General features: G+C 48.4%; 1 protein-coding gene across 4 annotated transcripts; it reads left to right on the top strand.

Moving 5' to 3' along the window:
• Positions 1–2,651: 2,651 nt before the first annotated feature.
• DHRS7B (dehydrogenase/reductase 7B) lies at positions 2,652–17,993 on the top strand. 4 transcript variants are annotated; one of them, XM_057416842.1, is made up of 7 exons: positions 2,652–3,061; positions 11,696–11,871; positions 13,732–13,847; positions 14,485–14,695; positions 15,336–15,428; positions 17,056–17,208; positions 17,520–17,993. In XM_057416842.1, exons 2-7 carry the CDS (start codon positions 11,721–11,723, stop codon positions 17,723–17,725), a joined length of 930 nt encoding a protein of 309 aa, XP_057272825.1. In that variant the 5' UTR covers positions 2,652–3,061; positions 11,696–11,720; the 3' UTR covers positions 17,726–17,993. The 4 variants fall into 4 exon arrangements, with proteins under 4 accessions (XP_057272825.1, XP_057272823.1, XP_057272826.1 ...); XM_057416840.1 differs by lacking the exon at positions 2,652–3,061 and adding an exon at positions 6,656–6,690; XM_057416843.1 differs by lacking the exon at positions 2,652–3,061 and adding an exon at positions 6,972–7,096.
• Positions 17,994–19,845: the final 1,852 nt, after the last annotated feature.

The raw sequence follows: 19,845 nt of genomic DNA on the forward strand, positions 1-19,845 counted from the left end.
TGGGATAGTGCAACCTGAAACAGAAGTTTACTACTATGGTACTTCCATAGAATCATAAAATGGGCTGGGTTGGAAAGGACTTCAAGATCATCCAGTTCCAACCCCCTGCCATGGGCAGGGACACCTTCCACTAGAGCAGGTGACTCCAAGCCCCATCCAACCAGGCCTTGAACACTGCCAGGGATGGAGCATTTACTACCTTTTTTGACAACCTGTTAAAACCTTAACTTTACTTCAAGATACATGATTCTTGGTACCTACTAAGCGGAGCTGCCAAGTAGGGTCATGGAAATTGATGGTTATGATACTTTAGAGCTGGAATCCTGAATGTTGCCTTTTCACTGCAAATTGTATTTGGGCAGGGAGGGACAACTACCCAGCTTCTAATAAACAATAGCTCGTTTTGCAAGTCCATTGCCACCATTTGCACCAACTGACACTTTTTAATAGCAATCTCTGTTAAGAGACAAAAGATTTCAAGTAGGAAGGAAAAAACCCAACCCCCTTATTCTATTAACACCCCGGATTCTAAAGGCATCATCCTAATATTGGGATACACAGAGAAGAAAACAGGTTAATAACCCCCTTTCTTTAATAAACTTCCCCTAAGACATCCCAAAAGTGTATTCAGTACCATTCTGCTCCTCCCTGCTCTGGTAAAGAATGTTTTAGTCCCTGGAGTGGTTGCTGAAGTCAGGTCTCACTGTAATTATATCTCACAGCAGTGCGGGGAGACTTAATTACCAGAGTCACTGGAGGTGTGCTGCCAGACAGATACAACCCAGCCCTGCCGGGGGAGACACAAGGATCCAGCTGCAGTGGGCACGTTAGGGAAGACAACTGGAGTTTGCAGAGAGGGTTTTGAGATGCAGCACCGACACACCCAGGAGCCTTTATTGCAACCCCTCAACTCCATCATGAGGGAGTCTGCGGTTGAAAAACCTCTCTGTACTCACCAGGAGATGCTCTGCCACACCGCAAGATTTCATATTCAACTTCCCCCCCCCCCTAGAAAAGAGTGTGACTCACCAGTTTCAAACGGTGACATTTCATTCCCAAACTATTCTGGGAGCAGCTGGCTCCATAACACATGGGGATGTGGGGAAAAGGGAGGAGGGAAGAGCCAGATTGCAAAGTGAAAACTACTCATTCTCTCCCCCACACAGGTATGCTGCTTTTCAGTTGCAGAGCCACATCATTTGGGACACGCTGGCAAATTCCAATGAGGAAAAACAATAAAACAAGCACATTTCAGAGGGAAAAAATTTCTATCTACACACACCAGTGATGCAATTCCCTCTCAGCCTGGAGGGATTGGGAGACTGGTTTGCTCTCCATATCTAATAGATGTGAGGAAAAGCACTGTCCCCACTTCTTCCTAGTTTGAACCCTGCCGTTCTGGGCTGCTCCTTCAAACGGTTTCTCTGTGATGCAGACCCAAGTTTTAGTCATCAGCAATATCTTGCTAACGATGAACAAATGTATGTGCAGTGGGATGGTGACAACAGGGGAATGACAAAGAAATCACTGTCAGCTCCCAGTCCTGAGAGGAGTTTTGTGTCACGCTCCAGTTTAGCGCTGCTCATGTCCCTGCTGTGGGGATGTCACTGCCATAACGTGCAGCACGTGAAGGCACTGGCCTTGTGGGCTTGTCAGTCAGCACACACACGAAATCACTGTCGCTGGTGCAGTGCCACAGGCAGCAGCAGCATCTCTTCTGGCCTCAGACTATAAATCTGTGCATGGCTGACTGGCCTCAGAGCAGCAATCCAGCCCCATTCATTAATAGTGGTGAAATTCCATGGGGAGGGAAGCTGTAAGGGATGTAACCTCGCAAGTCTTCCCAATGGGAGCCTGGATGCAGGTTTATAGCTTGCAAGGCACAAAGGCTGCAGGGATGTGAACACACAACTCATCCCTACAGATGAGTGGCAGAGGGGCAAGGAGAGCCTCAAGGCAGGCCCAGCTCAGGATGGGTATCTTCATAACCCATCGCTGTGCATGTCTGCACAGGAAATGTTTGATTACGATTTCATTCATTTCCTCTGCTGTCTTTATACAAGAAAAAGGCTGTTCTGTCTTTCCTTACCCCACACTGACTTGGGACCTTGCACTGGCAGATTCAAGCCTATCCCATTCTTTACTTAGGGAAACCTCAGTGAAACCGGTGCTCATTCAAGGAAGAGGAGGCTGGCTCGCTGCGGGATGCTGGCATGCAGCAGCAGTGACCTTGGCTAGGTAACTGTCTCCTGAATACAAAGATGGATCTAAAAGCAGCAATTCCCTTTAAAAAGAAACAACCAACCTTCAGCTAAGGTAGGGAAAAGCAGCGGTTTGTTAAAGAAACGCATCTGTCAGAGCTGGGTTTTCTTTTCCCAGCTTCCCTAAATGCCCTTCACCAGCAGGGAGGGGGAGGGGACCTGCTCTTTGAAGCCTTTTCCTTATGGGAATAGAAAACACGGAAAGAATTCAATTCCCTGCCACAGCCCAGCAGCACTGATCTATGCTTCAAAACCCAGAGCCCAGAAGACGAGCTTGGCTGGTGGGTATGGGTGGCTCGGAACCTGTGTTTACCACCACATTAGCCTTGCTCAATAGCCAGCATCGCGAAGTGTCCCCAGTAGTGTTAAAGCACAGAAGGAAGAAGGGGAAGGAATGGAGACTGGGGAAGGAAAATTAGGGAATTCTGTGTGGAAAAGAACTGCGGTTGTTCAAATCTTTGGTCAAAAGCACCACCTAGTGAAGAAAGGGCTCACTGCAGCTGGCATTGCTCTCTGGGGCTGCTGCAGCAGCGACAAATGGAATGTGACTTTCACCACAGGTTTGCCTACTAAAATAACCCCAAATATCCCCACGTGCACAGCCCGAGCTCTGAATGAACAAGGACATGCCCCAAAATTGCTACCCCCTGTGTAAATAGATCTGCAGTGGAAACGTGTTCTCCTCCTCCCATCATCTCCCACCAGAGAATCTCAGCCACCCTGAAAGCCGCAAGGAAGGAGGCACCACAGGAAGAGGAATGATTTCCATGTTATAATCTGGGAGCTAAGGAAAAGAAAAGGTAAGGGACCGGTCCAAGGTCATGCAGGAAGCCAGAGGCAGATCCGGGAATAGAGATCAGCCACCCTGAACCCAGGGATGCCTGAACAATAGCACAGCCTCTCCCTCTGTTGTCATTTAACTCTTTCCTAACCCACCAAATACCAGAAGAGGGGCAGGGTATACATTTCTCTGCATGACTTCTTGCTGCTTTACAGCTCTTAGGGGCCCAGCCCTCAGCCCTTACCTGCTAAATCATCGAGGGAAGGCAGCAGGGAAGGACAGGGCTGGATATCCTGAGATCAGTGAAGGTGCAGGTAGGAGATACTTCTATACACAGAGCTTAAGCTGTCCCCTCAGCAATTAAAACAACCACAATTAGTACCTTTATGGAAACGATACCTCAGCTTTGCCACGTCTCCATTTCTGTGTGTGACAAAGCATCACTATCTCCTGTCACAGCAGTTAAAATGGCTGTGGTGTGTGTTTGAGCATCTATATAGAGGATATTGCTCCCTCTTCCCCTGCTTTTGGGTTAGCTGCAATGACTGGGGATTTGCGGCACGATCAGACATCACAAATGCAGTTTCACTAAGTCTGTCTACACTGGTGTCATACTGAGCCTGGAAATGCTGCAGTGCAGGGGCTGGAGAAGGCACTACTTACAACCAGCTGGAACCAAACCTTAGAGAAACTAACTCAAGAAACCCCAAAACCGATTCAGGTGATGGAAAACCCCCTGTGAATGCAGTGACCTGAATGTACAGCAGAGAGAGGAGCTCAAAGGAGTGACCAGGGGTCCAGCGAGAGGAGTTTGATGTCCCTGAGTCAGAGCCCAGTTCCAAACCAGAACTATAAGTGGAGCAAAGATTATGATCATCTCCTTGAATCCACTGCTTGGAAGGGACACAAATGATTATCCACAAAGAGCTGCACAGGAGAAGGCAAAAAGCCCCAAGAAACTCTTATTTATCTGTTTTCTGTCACAGGTCTCTTTTCATTCACTCCTATAAACCAAATCCATGCAAACAGGGAGGAGAGTTTGTACTTTTGAGACAAGAGAATCTTTAAGCAAGCCACAGCCCTTTGAACATTTACATTCTCCAGCCAAAGGCACTGTGAAACTGGGAGCTTTCAGTTCAAACTAGTTCAAGGATGCTTTCCCTGGGGGAGGTTTTGGTTACCCAGCGAAGGTTTCTGCTCTTAGGGTAAGCAACCAAAGCTTTTCTTAAGGAAGAAGCTACATCTCCTCCTTGAAGAAAAGGTGATAAAAAAAGAGCCTGGAAGAACTAGAGCACAAAATTGTTGCCCTAGAGAATAGGGTTAAAAGGCTGTAGATGAGCACTCTGTGATGCTTGCAGTAAAGCAGATGTCACCAAGCACAAGTGCAAATAGTTATGTGAGTTTGGAGGAGGTTTTCCCCCTCAAAAGAGCTCCTGCAAGTCAGGAGGGCAGCGGTAAAACAGGATGTTTGTCAAGGGAGTGTTAAACTGCTAAAAGGATTCCAGCCCTTTGCAGTTCTGGCCTGACACAGTGAGGAAGAAGAGGGGAGAGATTAAGTGCTAACAAAAGCAGCCATAACTGTAGAAGACTATACCAATATTTACCAGTTGGGTCTGCATGGTCTCCAGAACAGAAGTCCATTAGGGGCATAGATTCCCCCTAATGCTTCTGAGAACAAAGCCATGTCCATGTAAGTGAGTTCAATGTGCAATGTGTCACTCAGCAGGTTTAACTCTAAGCTGAATTTGTTGCTAATTACACCGGGTTAACCTAAGAAAATAGGATCCCAGTCAAAGCCCCAAAGTCAAGCCCTAGTTCAATGAATTCCCTTCTCTAATTACGATCCCAGTGTAACCCTTTGCTCTGCGACTCCCTCCTGGTACCATCACTGCAGGCACGTGGTTTCCATCAGCACCTGCCAGTGTGGTTCCCTGTTAGAATAAAACAGGCTGGCATGTACCAGGTAATGCCCACAGGAGCTCTCAGGCAACTGCTGGCCTATAAGAAGAAGAATCCTATAGGATACAGCTCATCCTGCTGCTTTGGTGGGAAGGATGGTTTGAAATGCTTTTTGTAGCTCTGATTTTCGTAAGACTGAAAGGACCACAGCTTCCATGGCATAACCCCCCCTGCTTCTGGATGTTATTGGTCAATACATAATTTGTGCAAATAAGATTACTGAGTCTCTCGTTTCACAATGGCCCTGAAGCCAGAGCAGTGCATTCCCATCATACCCTCTGGAATGTGAGTTTTCAGGAGGATCTTGGATCCTTTTCTCCTTTTGCCTGAAATATTGATCCCATACAAATGGCAAACTTACACTGAAGCTGTGAATTCATTACAAATGATGATTAAAATGCCTTTCAAGTAACTGTCATAAAAAGCTGTCCATTACCTCACTGCTTTCCGCAGGGAAAGACCTCTTGGATTAACTGCCTTTGCCACCAAAGTATTCCCAGCTCCCTCTTAATGGCTCTTGGGCTCATGCACACCATAATGAAGAGGAGGAAAAGCTCCCAGCACTGGAATGAAGCTGTGCATCCTCTCCTTCCTCAAGGCAAAAACTCCCAACACCACTGACTCCATTGAGGCTTTTGGAACCTCAGGTTTTCCAAAGGTCTGCTCAGGTTTGTGCTACAGCCTGGGGCACTCTATTGCCCCTTGTCAGCACCATTACCTCAATGAGACGTAAAGCTGCAGGACGTGCAGTGCATTGAAGCCCCATTTCATCACAGACAAACTGAAGTGGTCCCATAGCACTGCTGCAGCACTCACAGAACTCACCTGAAAACAGAGAAACTGGATTTCCCCCGATCATGGCTTTGAAAATGCCTTTTGCTCCTCCTGTTGTTGCTCACAGCCACGCACTGCCCACGGTCCTTTTGCAAGGAGTTTCTCCATCTTCAGCTTCCATGTGGAGAGACGTTGGGAGCTCCCGCATCAGAAGGATGTGGAGCTGTTGGAGTGAGTCCAGAGGAGTCCATGGAGATGCTGCGAGGGCTGGAGCAGCTCTGCTCTGGAGACAGGCTGAGAGAGCTGGGCTGGGTCAGCCTGGAGAAGAGAAGGCTCCTGAAGGGGAGACCTGAGAGCAGCTCCAGTGCCTGAAGGGGCTGACAAGAAACCTGGAGAGGGGCTTGGGACAAGGGCCTGTAGGGATAGGAAAAGGGGAATGGCTTTAACCTGCCAGAGGGGAGACTGAGATGAGCTCTTAGGCAGAAGCTCTTCCCTGTGAGGGTGCTGAGGCGCTGGCACAGGGTGCCCAGAGAAGCTGTGGCTGCCCCATCCCTGGCAGTGTTCAAGGCCAGGTTGGACACAGGGGCTTGGAGCACCCTGCTCCAGTGGAAGGTGTCCCTGCTTGGAGCTGGCTGAGCTTTAAGGTCCCTTCCAACCCAAAGACGACCAAAGGAAGGGCCGGAGCCCCGCGCTGTCGGTGCAGACCCTCAGCCCTAGCGCTGCGGCGGGTGGGGGGAACCCGGTCCCGCTGTAGGAACCGGGGGCCGGGGCCGCCGCTCCCCGCCCGGGCGGCACAGGCGGACGGACCGCCGGCGGGTGGTACCGAGGCGGAGCCGCCTACCATTGGAGGAGCAGCCGGCGCATGCGCACTCCGCCGCCACTTCCGGTGGTGGCCATGGTGACGGCAGCGGCCAGGTAGGGCCCGGGACCCCCGCGGCCTCCCCTCAGCCCCCGGCCCGGGCTCCTCCGCGGGCCTCGGGTCCTTCCTCTGCCCGCGGCACCCCCACACGGCCCCGCTGCGGGCCTCGGTGTCGCCCGCCTGGCGGTGACCTCCCGGGGAGCTGCGAGGGGGCAGATCAGGGACTCACGGGGTGGGATGGGTTGGAAGGGGCCTTAAAGCTCATCCAGCTCCAAGCGGGGACCCCTTCCACTGAAGCAGGGTGCTCCGAGCCCCTGTGTCCAACCTGGCCTTGAACACTGCCAGGGATGGGGCAGCCACAGCTTCTCTGGGCACCCTGTGCCAGCGCCTCAGCACCCTCACAGGGAAGAGCTTTAAGACTTAACTTTGTTCGTCCCCCAGACAGCAATGGTGGATTTTCGGGTGCGGGGTTGGAAATGAAGCTTGTAAGTGAATAGAAGTGAAAGGGAGATTTAGGAGAAGATGACTTCTCAAGTCCAGGTGTGGGTTTGGGTGCTGGAAACGTACTTTCTCTCCCTTCCTGTACCATGACGTGAGGTTGTTTTGCATAATGCCAAAACACGTGTGTGTATATATATATATATATGTAATATATATATACATATTATAAATAGTATGTTAAAATGCAAGCCGGCTGCCTTTGAATAACAATAGGGTTGTTATTCAGATGGGCTTTGTCGGTGATGCTTCAAGTGATGCTTCTGACATGGTCAAATTACCCTAGAAAAAGTGAATTCGAAGTATTCTAACCAATATTAACCCACCCCCAGCAAACCTCAAACACTGGGTCGTTGTTGCCAGCTGCTTACAACCAGACCTACCCCTGTGTAGCACTTGCATGGTGCTCTTAATGCCACTTCTCATTCTGGTCAGTTTATTGTATTCCTTCTCCCGAATTCCTTCTCTGTGTTTGACGTGGCTGCGTTGCAGTGAGCTCTGTCCAGTTCCTATGGGCCTTCTTTGGAATTTTACTGGTTTCTTGTGACCTCAGTGTGTTTTTTGCGCTGTTTTCTGCTTATGAAGTACGGAGTGAAAGCTGTGAACATGGAAGTGCACCGCGGTAAATCAGTCAGCTGAATTAATGTGATCTCACTGGGGTTTGAAGGAGGTTTTTGAGGTTGAACTTCCCATTTTGGGGGGGGGTTACATCAGAAAACTTGTCAGTAAATTTGCATTGTCAGCTGTGTGACTTTTCCTCTCTGATTTAGATATCTGCAAGTTTGATTTCAGCTTCTTTCCAAAGCAGCTGGGTCAATACAACCGTTTAGCTGATACAAACCATAAGTAAGCCTCGTTTTCCTCCCTGTCAAACACTTCTAAGGGATTCAGTGCATTTGGTCTGCTGGAGGGAATGCCCATTTCCCTGACACGTATGAGAAACTCACTTGTCAGTTCAGTTGTGCACAAAGGCTTCAGAACCCTAAGGGAAGAAGTTAAAAGTCTGTTTTAAGCAGCACGATACCCATTGCAGAGTGTGCTCTATGACACCAAAACTAATCCCACCAATAGAGCACTGATACTGCTTCACAAGCTGCCTTTATTTTCTTCCATCTAAAAGAGAAGTATTGGTCTTTGGGGATGCTCTGGATTCAACACCACGAATTGTTTAGTACTAGAAGTAACCAGAGGATCATCGGGATGTTTGTATCATTCTGAATTCACTTCTCTCTCTTCAGCCTGGGGGTTAAATTCCCCCCCTTGCATTTGAAAGGTCACAGCCTCTACTCCTCAGGTTTGTTTTTAGAGGCAGCTCTTGGCTGGGCTGGCATTGGGCAGAGCGCATTTGCTTGGAATGCTGCCACTTCCAAATTTAAGTGAGGGCTGTGCTGTTAAAAGCCCGGAGGGAGACGCCACCTCAGAGGCACTGGCAAGTGAGTGCTTTTCAAAGGTAGGATATTGTGCTTTCTTCAGCCTAAAGTCACTGGCTATTCCAGCTTAGAGCTGCTCTGCTTCAGGACAAGGGCTTCCTTAGGAAAAAATGATCCTTTTCCCTTCCTTTTAGCCCCCCCTTTGAAATGGCACCTTTTGATTGCTGAAAATAGCCTCCCAGTTGCTGCCATTTGTCACGTAAAGGACAATGTGATTTTAGGTGGCTGCAGCTAAAGGAGAATAGCTGTTGTGTATCCGGAGGGTAGTTTCTTCTAGGTCTTGGTCTCATCTCTTTGCTGCCTTTAGTGCACTCTCGACCTTTTTAACTAAGACCCTTCAGAAATCATTGTCCTGGGGTTTATGGGATAACATCCAGGTCTTGGTTTCAGATGAAAGCTGGGGTTTTTAACTGGATAGATATGATTTCTTTTAAGGTAAGCCTTTCAAAGAGTTTCCAATCACCTCGGTATGTACATTGTCAGTGTTCTTATTTCTGCTCTCTGATCATCTGTGTGTCCCAATCCTGCCTTTTGCGATGGGGAACTGAGAATTACAGGACTTTCTTTGAACCAGTTATAACCAGTAGCATCACGTGATAAACTGGTGCCATAAACATGATCTGTTAAGAGTTAATATCAGTGTTTTTCAGCAGGAATACCCAAATGTTTGACCAAAGGTGACGGTGGGGTCTCAAACTGAGAGACTGGGTGATTTGTCCACTTTGTATCTATAATACAGAGAAAAAGGGGAGGGGAAGGAGAGAAAGAAAACCAATAAAAGGCTTGGAAAGTGTTTTTCAAATGAGAAAGGATCAAAGAGACCTTCTTTGCATAGAAAGTGCATGAATAATAACTGATGTGATTCAGGAATAACTGGTTCATGCTGATGAGGCACCAAAACACAGCTTTTAGTTGCTAGGCTTGGGGCAGGGGGGGAGCTCTTTACCACCAGCCCCTGTGGCAGAGTTTAGTCCTTGCATAATCAACCTTTATTTTTGCCTAAGAACATGGAAAGAACCAGGCTGGCATCAAGCATGGGACTCTCTCCCATCTCCTAGTGTGCTTTAGCTAGAAAAGGTGTCAAAAAAGCCCCCTCTTTCTAGTTACCTTTTCATCTGCTTTCCACTACCTGCTGAAATCAGAAGCAAAGCTACTCAGGACCACATCTTTTAAATACCTCAGTGTGGACCAGGGCTCATAAAGGAAGCTCCACTGCATCTGTCAGCTCCCACTCTGGAAATACTGAAAGGTCCTAAGTGGGAGCTGAAGATTTTTGATCCCAAAATGTCCTGTGAGCCACAGCACCTGCTGTCCCTGCCCACACCTCACCTCCTGAATGTCAAGAGGCCTTTGAGAGCAGAAAGAAAGGGACAACATAGAAGGCAACTGCTGTAACTGAACATGGGACAGAAAGGAGAACTTTCTGCTCATCCAGCCTAAAGAGGCCAAAACAGCTCTTTCCCAGGAAGTATTTTAGGGGTGCTGCACACTCTTATGCTAAATCAACTCTGCTGTGTATCAATACAAAATAGTCTGTGTACAGCACAAAGAGGGATGAGATGCTGCTCTGCGTAGCTGGGTGCTGGGCTCATGCACTGCTTTGCAACAGAATGAGTTTAATCCTATTTGGGTTCCTGATTCCCCACTTTGAGCACCCTCCCTCTGCCCAGGAGAGCTCATGGCCTGGATGTCTTGCTGCATTATGCACAGTGTATTACACAGTGGGTTAGCTCAGGAATGGGGAGCTCCATAGTTCCTTGAGAAGAGCTGTGTACTAACTTAAGGGGTTTAGTTTTAGACCTTGTCAAGTTTATTTCAAGCCAGCTCAGCTATCTTTAGGTGCTGTTTTATTGTGTTCCAGCTATCCCTCCAGAAATACTTACTTTACACAGTTCACTACTGCTTCAGCAAGCTGGTCTCCTCACTGACCAGCTACATCAGGAATTCTGACCAAGCCCCTGATGGAAATCTGGAAGAGCCTGGTATTTTCCACATTAGCTCTGTTCCATGGCATGCAGCACCTCTGTCGTCATCTCAGATCCCTACAAGTTCAGTCCTGCTTAGTGACACTGAAATCTGGCTTGGCATTATCAGTTACCTCTTGTTTTCTCCTTCTTGTGCTGTTCTCTGCACAACCAGGACTAAGATGATACACTAATACTTGGTTTTTACCTTAAGTGTGACCCCAGAGCTGTAGAGATCCCAGGAAGGGATTTAACTGACTGCACTGTGCCACCAAGCATAAGAGCTTTGGGTTAGATACAGTGGGAAAGTGAGTGGCCTTTTTTACAGCTGAAAGTATCACTTACTCTTCTATCCATGGAGTAAGCAGTAACATAAACTACTCCCTTGAAGGCAGTGGCTTAGCAAGGAGATTAGGGTTATGCACTGGTATCAGAATCCAGTTCCAGGATGAGCTCAAGGTCTCATAGCTACCTTTAGCTTGGGTTTCATTCACAGGTTTAGTTTCAGTACATTAGAACACAATTAAAGTGCATGATTACTGTTGGCATAAGAGCACGATCTTAGGCTTTACCCTGCTAGAATGGACATGTGGTTCATTTAAATCAGACAACTTGTCTCTGCTAACAGGTGGTGAAAGACGCTGAAGATGGAAGCACAGATTCCAGTGTAGCAAGCAAATAACAGGCTACAGAGAAAACTTACTCTGAGCCACCAGAAGCCAGATTGGTTTATATTCATCTGGGATGATAAGCAGTAACTGCTCTCTGGGATATAGATACTGCGGTACTGGCTGTTCTAGAGAAATCCAAGAGGTTTTATTACAGGCAGGAGGATGCAGAGGCACATCCCAGCCCAGAGGAGCTTTCACTCTGAATACAAGAGAGTGAACCTAGAGCAGAATGGGGGAACAGCATCTCTGAAGCCAACTCTGTGAGAAGTCCAACTCCAAATGTCCTGCTGGGATGTGCAGATGAGCGTTTCAGTGCTTCAAATTGGGCACTGATGTGAACTTTGGAAAGTCGAAAGGAAGGGAGGAGGAAATGAGGAAGATACCTCTGTATGGGATCTGTTTATTGGTGATCAGTGCTAAGGAATTCCCTAGTTGTCAAGCATCTGCTCCTTTTCTTGCTGATGAAACAGTCTGTTCCCTTCCATCTTGTGGCTCTAGGAAGACGGTTCAGAAAGGAAAACTCATGGATTTCACAAGCACAGTCCTCATCCCACTGCTTTTTGGCAGCGTGGGGATCTTTGCCCTTTTTCGCCTGCTGCAGTGGATGCGGATGCGAGCGTACCTCCAGGAGGCAGTGGTGGTGATCACAGGGGCTACTTCGGGCCTGGGAAAAGGTAAGTGCACACAGAAGGGCACCAAGGGCAGGACAAGTAGAGGTTTGTGAAGGGGCACTGGAGGAAGAACAGGAAAGGGCAAGAAATTCCTATTGCTTGGAATTTTGAGGCAACCCTTGCACAGTTAGAACTACAGCCAGCACAAGCTTTGGTGCAAGAGAGTCTCAAAACTGAAAGATGGTTTTCATCACGCTGTATAAACTGGAGGTCATCAAAGCCAGGAACAACTTAGGCTATTCCTGCACTGTCAGGGGGCTTTTCTCTAAATCCTGGAGTAGCCAGGAAGTCAAATTGTTTCTCTAAAGCTTCCCAGAACTGGTGGTCTGTATTCACCTCTGTTGTATTTCCAGATACTCTCCTATACTTCCCATTTCACCTCCTTGCCCCTCTCACCCTCATGTGAAGGTACCTGTTTCTTGCGGTACAAATCCATCCATTCTAAATTCAAACTCTTGGCAATATTAACACCAGTGAATAGAATCACAGAACCATAGAATGGTTTGGGTTGAAAAGGACCTTAAGATCATCCAGTTCCAACCTCACTGCCATGGGCAGGGCACCTAGACCACACCACCCAAGGCTCTGTACAGCCCAGCCTTGAACACTGCCAGGGATGGAGCATTTACCACTTCTTTGGGCACCCTGTTCCAGTGCCTCACCACCCTCACAGTAAAGAACTTCTTCCTTATATCTAACCTGAACTTCCCCTGTTTTAGTTTAAACCCATCTATTCTAAATTCAAACTCTTGGCAACATTAACAGCAGTGAGTAATAGAATGGATTCTTTGTCTGAGTGGATACGTTCTTTAATTCTGCTTTTTAGAATTGCTTTAAAAGCTTCTTGAAGAGAAAACAAGGTGCTCTCTGCTATCAAGGCCTTTCATTAGGATGAGTACATTCATAGAACAAATAGAGCTTAAATTGATGCTGTCTTTGCATGTGGGCTTATCTTGAAGGATAGGGGGGTTCAGTAACTGAACAACCAAAGGAGATGCAATGGGCCTTTGCCTGTCACAACCAAAGAGATGGGGAGTGCTAAAGCAATTTGTATTTCACATCAAGAAGAGACAGAACTAGTGTCTCAGCTGTGGTAGGCTGGGCAGATGCAGCAATGTGGTGTTGGCTGTATGGATTTCCACCATCATACACGGAAGTTTCCTCCCTTATTGACTCAGTGGCAAGATCTTCCACTATTCCCCTCACTCCCAGTTATTAATACACCAGAGCACCTCTAATTACTGTGTGTCCTTATACACCCTTTTTACATCCACTGTCATCCCTTGCACAAGTGATTTGTCTCACTGGGTCACAGAGGGGTAGGGTAGAACATGCAAATGCCTCAGCAGCTGGTAGCACTGAAAGGAGCACAAGCCATCCCTTCTTCAGCCTTGCCCTAATGATCACCCTGATGAAGTCATTAGCTTCAGGGCTTCCAGAACCTTTGGAGGTGTTCACTAAACCCTAAATCTCCTAAAACCAGGCCCTGCTGCATTAGATGACACACAAAGGAACTGTAGTCCCTATTATGAGGGGCATACAGTCAAAACTGAAGAGGCACAGGCAAACCTGACCAGCTGATGGGGGAGAATGTGTGAACAGCACAGTAACTGCATAACCAGCACCCTAACTGTGAGCACAGCAGCTGCTGCACTGCTGTCACATGTCTGTCAGCCACAGAAAATGGCATCTTGCACCTTCACTGTAAATCACACCACTGTAATTCCTCATTAGGAGGAACAAAGCCACCTTAGACCCTTGCCAGCTAAAAGAACTTTTAGCCTATCCCCCACTATGATGTGAACCTGCTGTTTGTCTGTCATTCACATATCTACTTTGCTCTCTTCCTTGCTTCCTCCAAAGAATGTGCCAAAGTTTTCCATGCAGCTGGCTGCAAGCTGGTGCTCTGTGGTAGAGACAGGGAGAAGCTCCAAGACATGGTGCAGCAGCTTTCCTCTGTGACCAACCACCGCAAGAAGGTGAGTGTGGGAGGAGAAGCTGCTGCTCGTGGTGGTACAGAATGGCTTGTGGGTTGTTCTGTTGAGCAATAGGAAAAATACAACTCTGTGGTTAGGGATAGATCCTGCTCTAGGAGTGCACAAGGCTGACAAGTCAGATCTTGTAGAAACCCTACAAAAATAAGCCATCTGAAGGACTCCTTGCCTTGGAATGGAAGTGCAAGTGCACAGTGCCCTCAGCCTTTGCATCTGTACATCCTAGACTGAATCTGGGAAGTGACTTTCCTTCTGTTGGCCTTTATTCCTGATGCTTAGTTCTGCTGACAGTGGCTAAGAAGGGTATTGCTGGCTATGTAGAAGACACAGGGGTTGGGGTTTTGACTTTTTCAGATGCATCTTCTGTAGTAAGATAATATGATGCTTTAGTACTTGAGGGAGATCTCACTTGCCCCTTTCCTAAGCTCTATAAGGAAGAGGAGCAAAGAAAGATGAGCGCACAACCTGCTCCTGTTGTGTGTCCCCTCCAAATGGAACTGCTGCACAAGGTCTGGGTGGCCCTACTTCTGTGCTTGCAGAGCTGGGAGATGCCATCATGAGTACACACATCACATTCAGCACAGCTTCAACTAGGCTTTTGCTAACTTCTCTTTGTCCACAGACACACAAACCTCACACTGTGGTATTCGACCTCTCGGACACCAAAACTGTGCTAAATGCTGCTGAAGAGATCCTGAAGTACCTGGGGCACGTGGACATCCTGATCAACAATGCAGGCATCAGTTTCCGAGGCACAATTGTGGACACAGGACTGGATGTGGATAAGAAAGTGATGGAAACAAATTATTTTGGTCCTGTAGCCCTCACCAAAGGTACCCGTGATCCACATTACTGGGGGACAATGGATTTAGCTGATACCTTCTGCAGGCCAACACAGCTAAGCACAGTTTAACCTCTGTTTGTATTTGGTACAGTACAAGAGGGGAGGAAAGTCTTGTTCTAAAAGAGATGCTTGGGCATGGCTGCATGGGAAGTACCTGATCAGAGATACTATCTTGTATAAAGCATCTCCTGACTCTGGTCTTATGAAGAGAGCCATGGTTACCCTGCCTATGCTGCTAAAACACTCAAGCAGGCAGACTGGCTCCTAGGTGAAGCTGTAGCTTCCATGGGAAGCTTCTTTGGGTACACAAAGCTCAGCCTGGAGGGTGTCAAGCAGCAGGAAATGCAGTGGTAAAAGAAAACAGCAGGTCCTGCTGATGGTGCTTGCGGGAGATCACAGGAACTGTGACAAGCCTCTGTGGCACAAGGAGTCTCCTCACAGGTGAACATCCCAGCCAGACTGCAGCTTCAGTCTGAGGCATCCTAAACACTATCCCTTGCCCAGCCCCTGCACTGAACAAGGATCCTGTAATTCACTTGGGCATCTTAGAGCGCTCTGAAAGCATTGATTCTTGACAGCAGTGATGGCAGCACTGGGATTCTCAATGGGTCTTTTCTGTCTTTTGCTAGCGCTTCTCCCCTCCATGATTAAGAGGAGACAAGGCCACATTGTGGCCATCAGCAGTGTTCAAGGCAAAATAAGCATTCCTTTCAGATCCGCATGTAAGTACCTCCACAGAAGATGGGAAGACATATTTGGGGCACTAGAATGAATGAATACTTGGCTGCTGCTTCCACTTTTAGCTCTGTGTAGAGCTGGCTGCATACAGGGAGAGCAGAGCTGCGCATCCTTCTCAGTGTTGCCACAAAGCACTGACAGCTGTGGAGGAGGGCACTCTCAAATACAGAATCTTAGCCCTGTCCCTGGTAAGGGATGGGGAAGGAGAATGTGTTTTCACTGTCCTGAAAACACCTTGATATACACAGACTGGTTTGGGTTGGAAGAGACCTTAAAGCTCATCCTATTCCAACCCCCTGCTATGGGCAGGGACACCTTCCACTAGAGCAGGTTGCTCCAAGCCCATGTCCAACCTGGCCTTGAACACTGCCAGGAATGGTGCAGCCTCAGCACCCTCACAGGGAAGAACTTCTGCCTTATATCTATCTGAATCTACCCACTGTCAGTTATTTTCCTATCTTAACACTTGAGAGTCCCTATAAACGGCCTGAATAACTGTATTTGACTGTATTTTATCCTTGCTGTTTGCCTGGTTCATGTCCTGTAAAAAAGCAGAACCTTTTTGTCCTGGTAAGTTCCAAAGTGCCATAGTACAAACAATGCCAAATCAAAAGCCTAAACGGTTCTCTTGATCCAGCAAACTTTGTGCTACATCAGTTATGACAAGAAATAATATTGCTGAGATTACTAGAAAAAGCCTTGTAAAAGATGGAGGAACTAAATGGAGAGTATTTGACATAAAAGCATCTGTAAACCACTGAAAATAGGCATAAAAAGGGCAAAGTCCAGTGATGATAAGAGTGGTAGAGCATGCTGAGTGCAGGAGAATGGGGACCATCTGGGTAATCTCCTCTTGCAGATAATGTGGGGATGATTGTGCCAAGAAGCATGTTCTGAGGAGCCTGCAGAGCCACACGGGGCTGTGAGTGTGGAGCTCAGCTCCTGCCTATGTCCTCAGACAGGGATCACAGCCTGTGCTGAGCTCCCTGCTGCTGGTGTCAGCCCTGCAGCCACATTCAGGTGATGGCAGGCACAGTGGCAGTGACCAAGTCCACATGGAAAGGGAGTGAAGAAGAGCTGCTCAGGCATTTAAAAGGGGGAAATCCTGCCCTAGGCCACGCTTCTGTCTGCTTGTGGGATCAGGTTTTGACTTGTGTGCAGCCGAGCTCTGAACCTGCTCTGCAAGTCTGTAGTACTCAGCACACGTAGGCTCAGCGAGTGCCAGCTCTGCTCTCCTGTACCAGCACTGCATTCCCCAGCCCCAGCCTATCCTGTCAGATGCTTCCCAAGCCAGACTTCCTGTCTCCTTTACCATGAGCAGGAGGCAGCTTGGGTTCACTCTCCAGTGCTTTGGCCTGGCTGTGGCGTTAAGCTCAGGACCCCAGCCAGTTTCCAGCTTCAGTATTTGCATTCTGCCTTCCTCATCCCCACTACCTATTGCTGCCATTCACTAAAAGAAAACCAAACTACACACAGACCAACCTAGAAGTTGGAGAACTGCTGGCTTCTTGCTGAGAAGTGGGGGCACTGCAATGACAAACGCATTCAGGGGAGTGAATCTTCCTTCAGCCCTGCTCCTTCCCACTGCATGGTGCTTTCCCTGTTTTTCAGATGCTGCCTCCAAGCATGCCACCCAGGCCTTCTTTGATTGCCTACGAGCAGAGGTGGAGCAGTATGACATCGATGTGACAGTTATAAGCCCTGGCTACATTCAGACAAACCTCTCTCTCAATGCTATAACAGCGGATGGATCTCGCTATGGAGGTGAGATATGATTCTGTGCCCTGTATCTAATGCATCTCCACCTCACTGAGTTACTCCAAAGGTGGTGGGGACACAGGGTAGCCCTGAAGCATCAAAAGATATCTCTGGATGCAGGGTAGGAACAGCAACCCCCAAAATTCAGCCTTCCTAGACAGCAACTACTGACTTCTAGCCCAGCCATGCCTTACACCTGCCTGTGCTCCCACACACAGCTGGTGTAAAACCAAAACCATCCAAGCAGCCATGCACAGTTAGAGTATTCCCAGGAAAGGTGCTCAAGCATGGGCTTACCTGAGGCTTTCCTTTGGCAGTTATGGACAAGAACACCGCGGAAGGACAGACGGCTGCAGAGGTGGCTCAGGTGGTGCTCAATGCAGTGGGACAGAAGAAGAAGGAAGTACTTGTGGCTGGGCTGACGCCCTCCCTGGCTGTCTACCTGCGAAACCTCTGCCCCAGGCTCTTCTTCAGGTTAATGGCAGAGAGAGCAAAAAAGGAGAGAAAAGCAAAGGCCTCTTAGAGCTGAGCTCACTGGAGCAGGGACTGCAGGGAGAGGCTGAGCCCCTGCGCTTCAGCTGGGACATCGGGAGGTGCTCCTGCAGGAAAATCCTGTCTCAGAATGCTGCCGTTTACCATTGCATGGAGAGTGGGAAGCGGGTTCCCCCCACGGCAGGACAGGCCCGTTTGCTGGAAGACAGCACCTACAACTCACCTGGAGAAGGGTGCTTGGACAAAGGGGAGAGCTGAGGCTGCAGCGGAGGCAGCTCAAGGGAACACGTCGCAGCAGGGGATGCTGGAAGACAGCACCTTACCTCACACTCCAGGCTTGCTCAGCTTTACTGGCCTGCTACAAATAAAACCCACCCGTTCTGCCTTCACGCAAGCAGATCTTGTCTTTTCCTACCCCATGGCTCCTGTGAAATACACTCCTCAGCTCACTGTCTCCTTCCCACTCCTTCCACTCTAATCCAGAACCCACTGCTTGAAGTGGGGAACTTCACAGAGCATGCCACATCATCTGATCTGTTCAGCTGAAGTCAAGCCCAGTGCCACTTTTGAAGTAACTGATGTAAAATCTAAGCTTTATTTGGCAGTTACTTGTGTGTATCATGCCTTACTGACATGGTTCAGTCTAACTCTGCACTACCAGACAGCACAGTGTTCACCCCAGCATGAGCTAAAGCAGGGGGAGGACTGGACAGACAGAAACCAGCACAGCAGGACATGCTGCGAGCTGATGGTACTGGTCCCCCTGCAGGAGCAGGTGTGAGTCTGCAGGGACCAGCACACTGTCTCTTGCAAGCAGAGGGTGCATAGGGTGGACAGAATAGGAGACAGACCCTTAGTTCTCATCTGGTGTAAAGCAATCAGGTGCTCATAAGGATCACAGCCGGGGGGGGGGAATGATACCAGCCCATCACACAGCATAAGCCTCAGGGAGCCTGATGGCCTTAGGGAATGCCATATTCCATTCCTTCCCCTTCTCTTCATGTGAGGGATCCTAGGAAAAGGAGTGGCTGCACAGAGGTAGTTCAAAAAGGATCATTTCTGTCCTTGCTAACTGGTATTTTAGCTAAAGCCTATTAGTGGGAACGAAGGTCCAGACCCCTGTGGCCACCTCCATGCACTTCCCAGCATTTTATGTATCCTGCCTTGTATGTCCTGCCTGTGAGTGCACATCGATGACAAATAAATTACATTGCTATGAAATCAATTCTTTGTTCTGCTTCAGCTCCTCACAGCAGGCAATGTTAGAGGAAGGGAAAGCAGGAGAGGTTTGGGTTTCTCCCATTCCTGCAAGGTGCAGGACAACATACTTCATCCCAGCCCTCTTTCCATCAGCTTACAATAGGCATAGTGCAAATCCACACAGAGGATCAGTCACACTGGAACTCAAATACAGGTGTGCAGGCTTAGCAGGAGCTTCTTCAAGAAGTCTTTTCTTTACTACAGGTTTATAACTGATCTCTGAGAATCCATCCCAGCTGATGCCCAGGATGTGCTTAATGACCACAACACTACTGCTGCTCAGTTAGGACACCTTCTACCATTCAATATGTGGCTGAGGTTCTAGATTTGTTACCTAAAAGCCTAGGGTTGAAATTACAAGTTGAAGCTTTACCTTCTCTCCTCCTCCACAACGGGTTTCTAAGCATTAGTTGGGCTTTCCTTTCATGTTTTGCACATTCAGGTCCTCCTGCCAGTCCTGTCCAGCTGCTCACTTCTTCTAGGTCATGGCAACCCAAGAAGGACCAAGGGGTTCTCCGTGTCATCATCCAGGGTGCTGAAGGGTACAACACAGGGCCTTAGGAGAAAGATTACACACGGGGAGTTAATTGTAATTACTGTTTGAACCACAGCTCCATCTGAGAGGTTACCAAGAGTGTGCACATTCCCCTTTGGAAGTAAATCCCCTCTCTGTGATGAGAGGCACGTTAACATGCTCCACTTAAGAGCCCCTCCACAACGGCCAGGATGGGCAGCAAACCATGGGGGGGCTTTTGCAAAGCTCATCCCCAGCTGTAATTCACAGCTACCAGCAATGGGGGTCAGCAAATACAGCCCTCACCTCATGCAGTGCCCCAAAACACAACCTCAGACCCCTCTTAATACTCCCCCAGCTCACCTTGTGTGGTTCCA

Source organism: Pezoporus wallicus, unplaced genomic scaffold (genome assembly GCF_028554395.1).
Source record: "Pezoporus wallicus isolate ANWC-B61680 ecotype Strahan unplaced genomic scaffold, APGP_CSIRO_Pwel_v1 scaffold_7392, whole genome shotgun sequence".
Lineage (NCBI taxonomy): Eukaryota > Metazoa > Chordata > Aves > Psittaciformes > Psittacidae > Pezoporus > Pezoporus wallicus.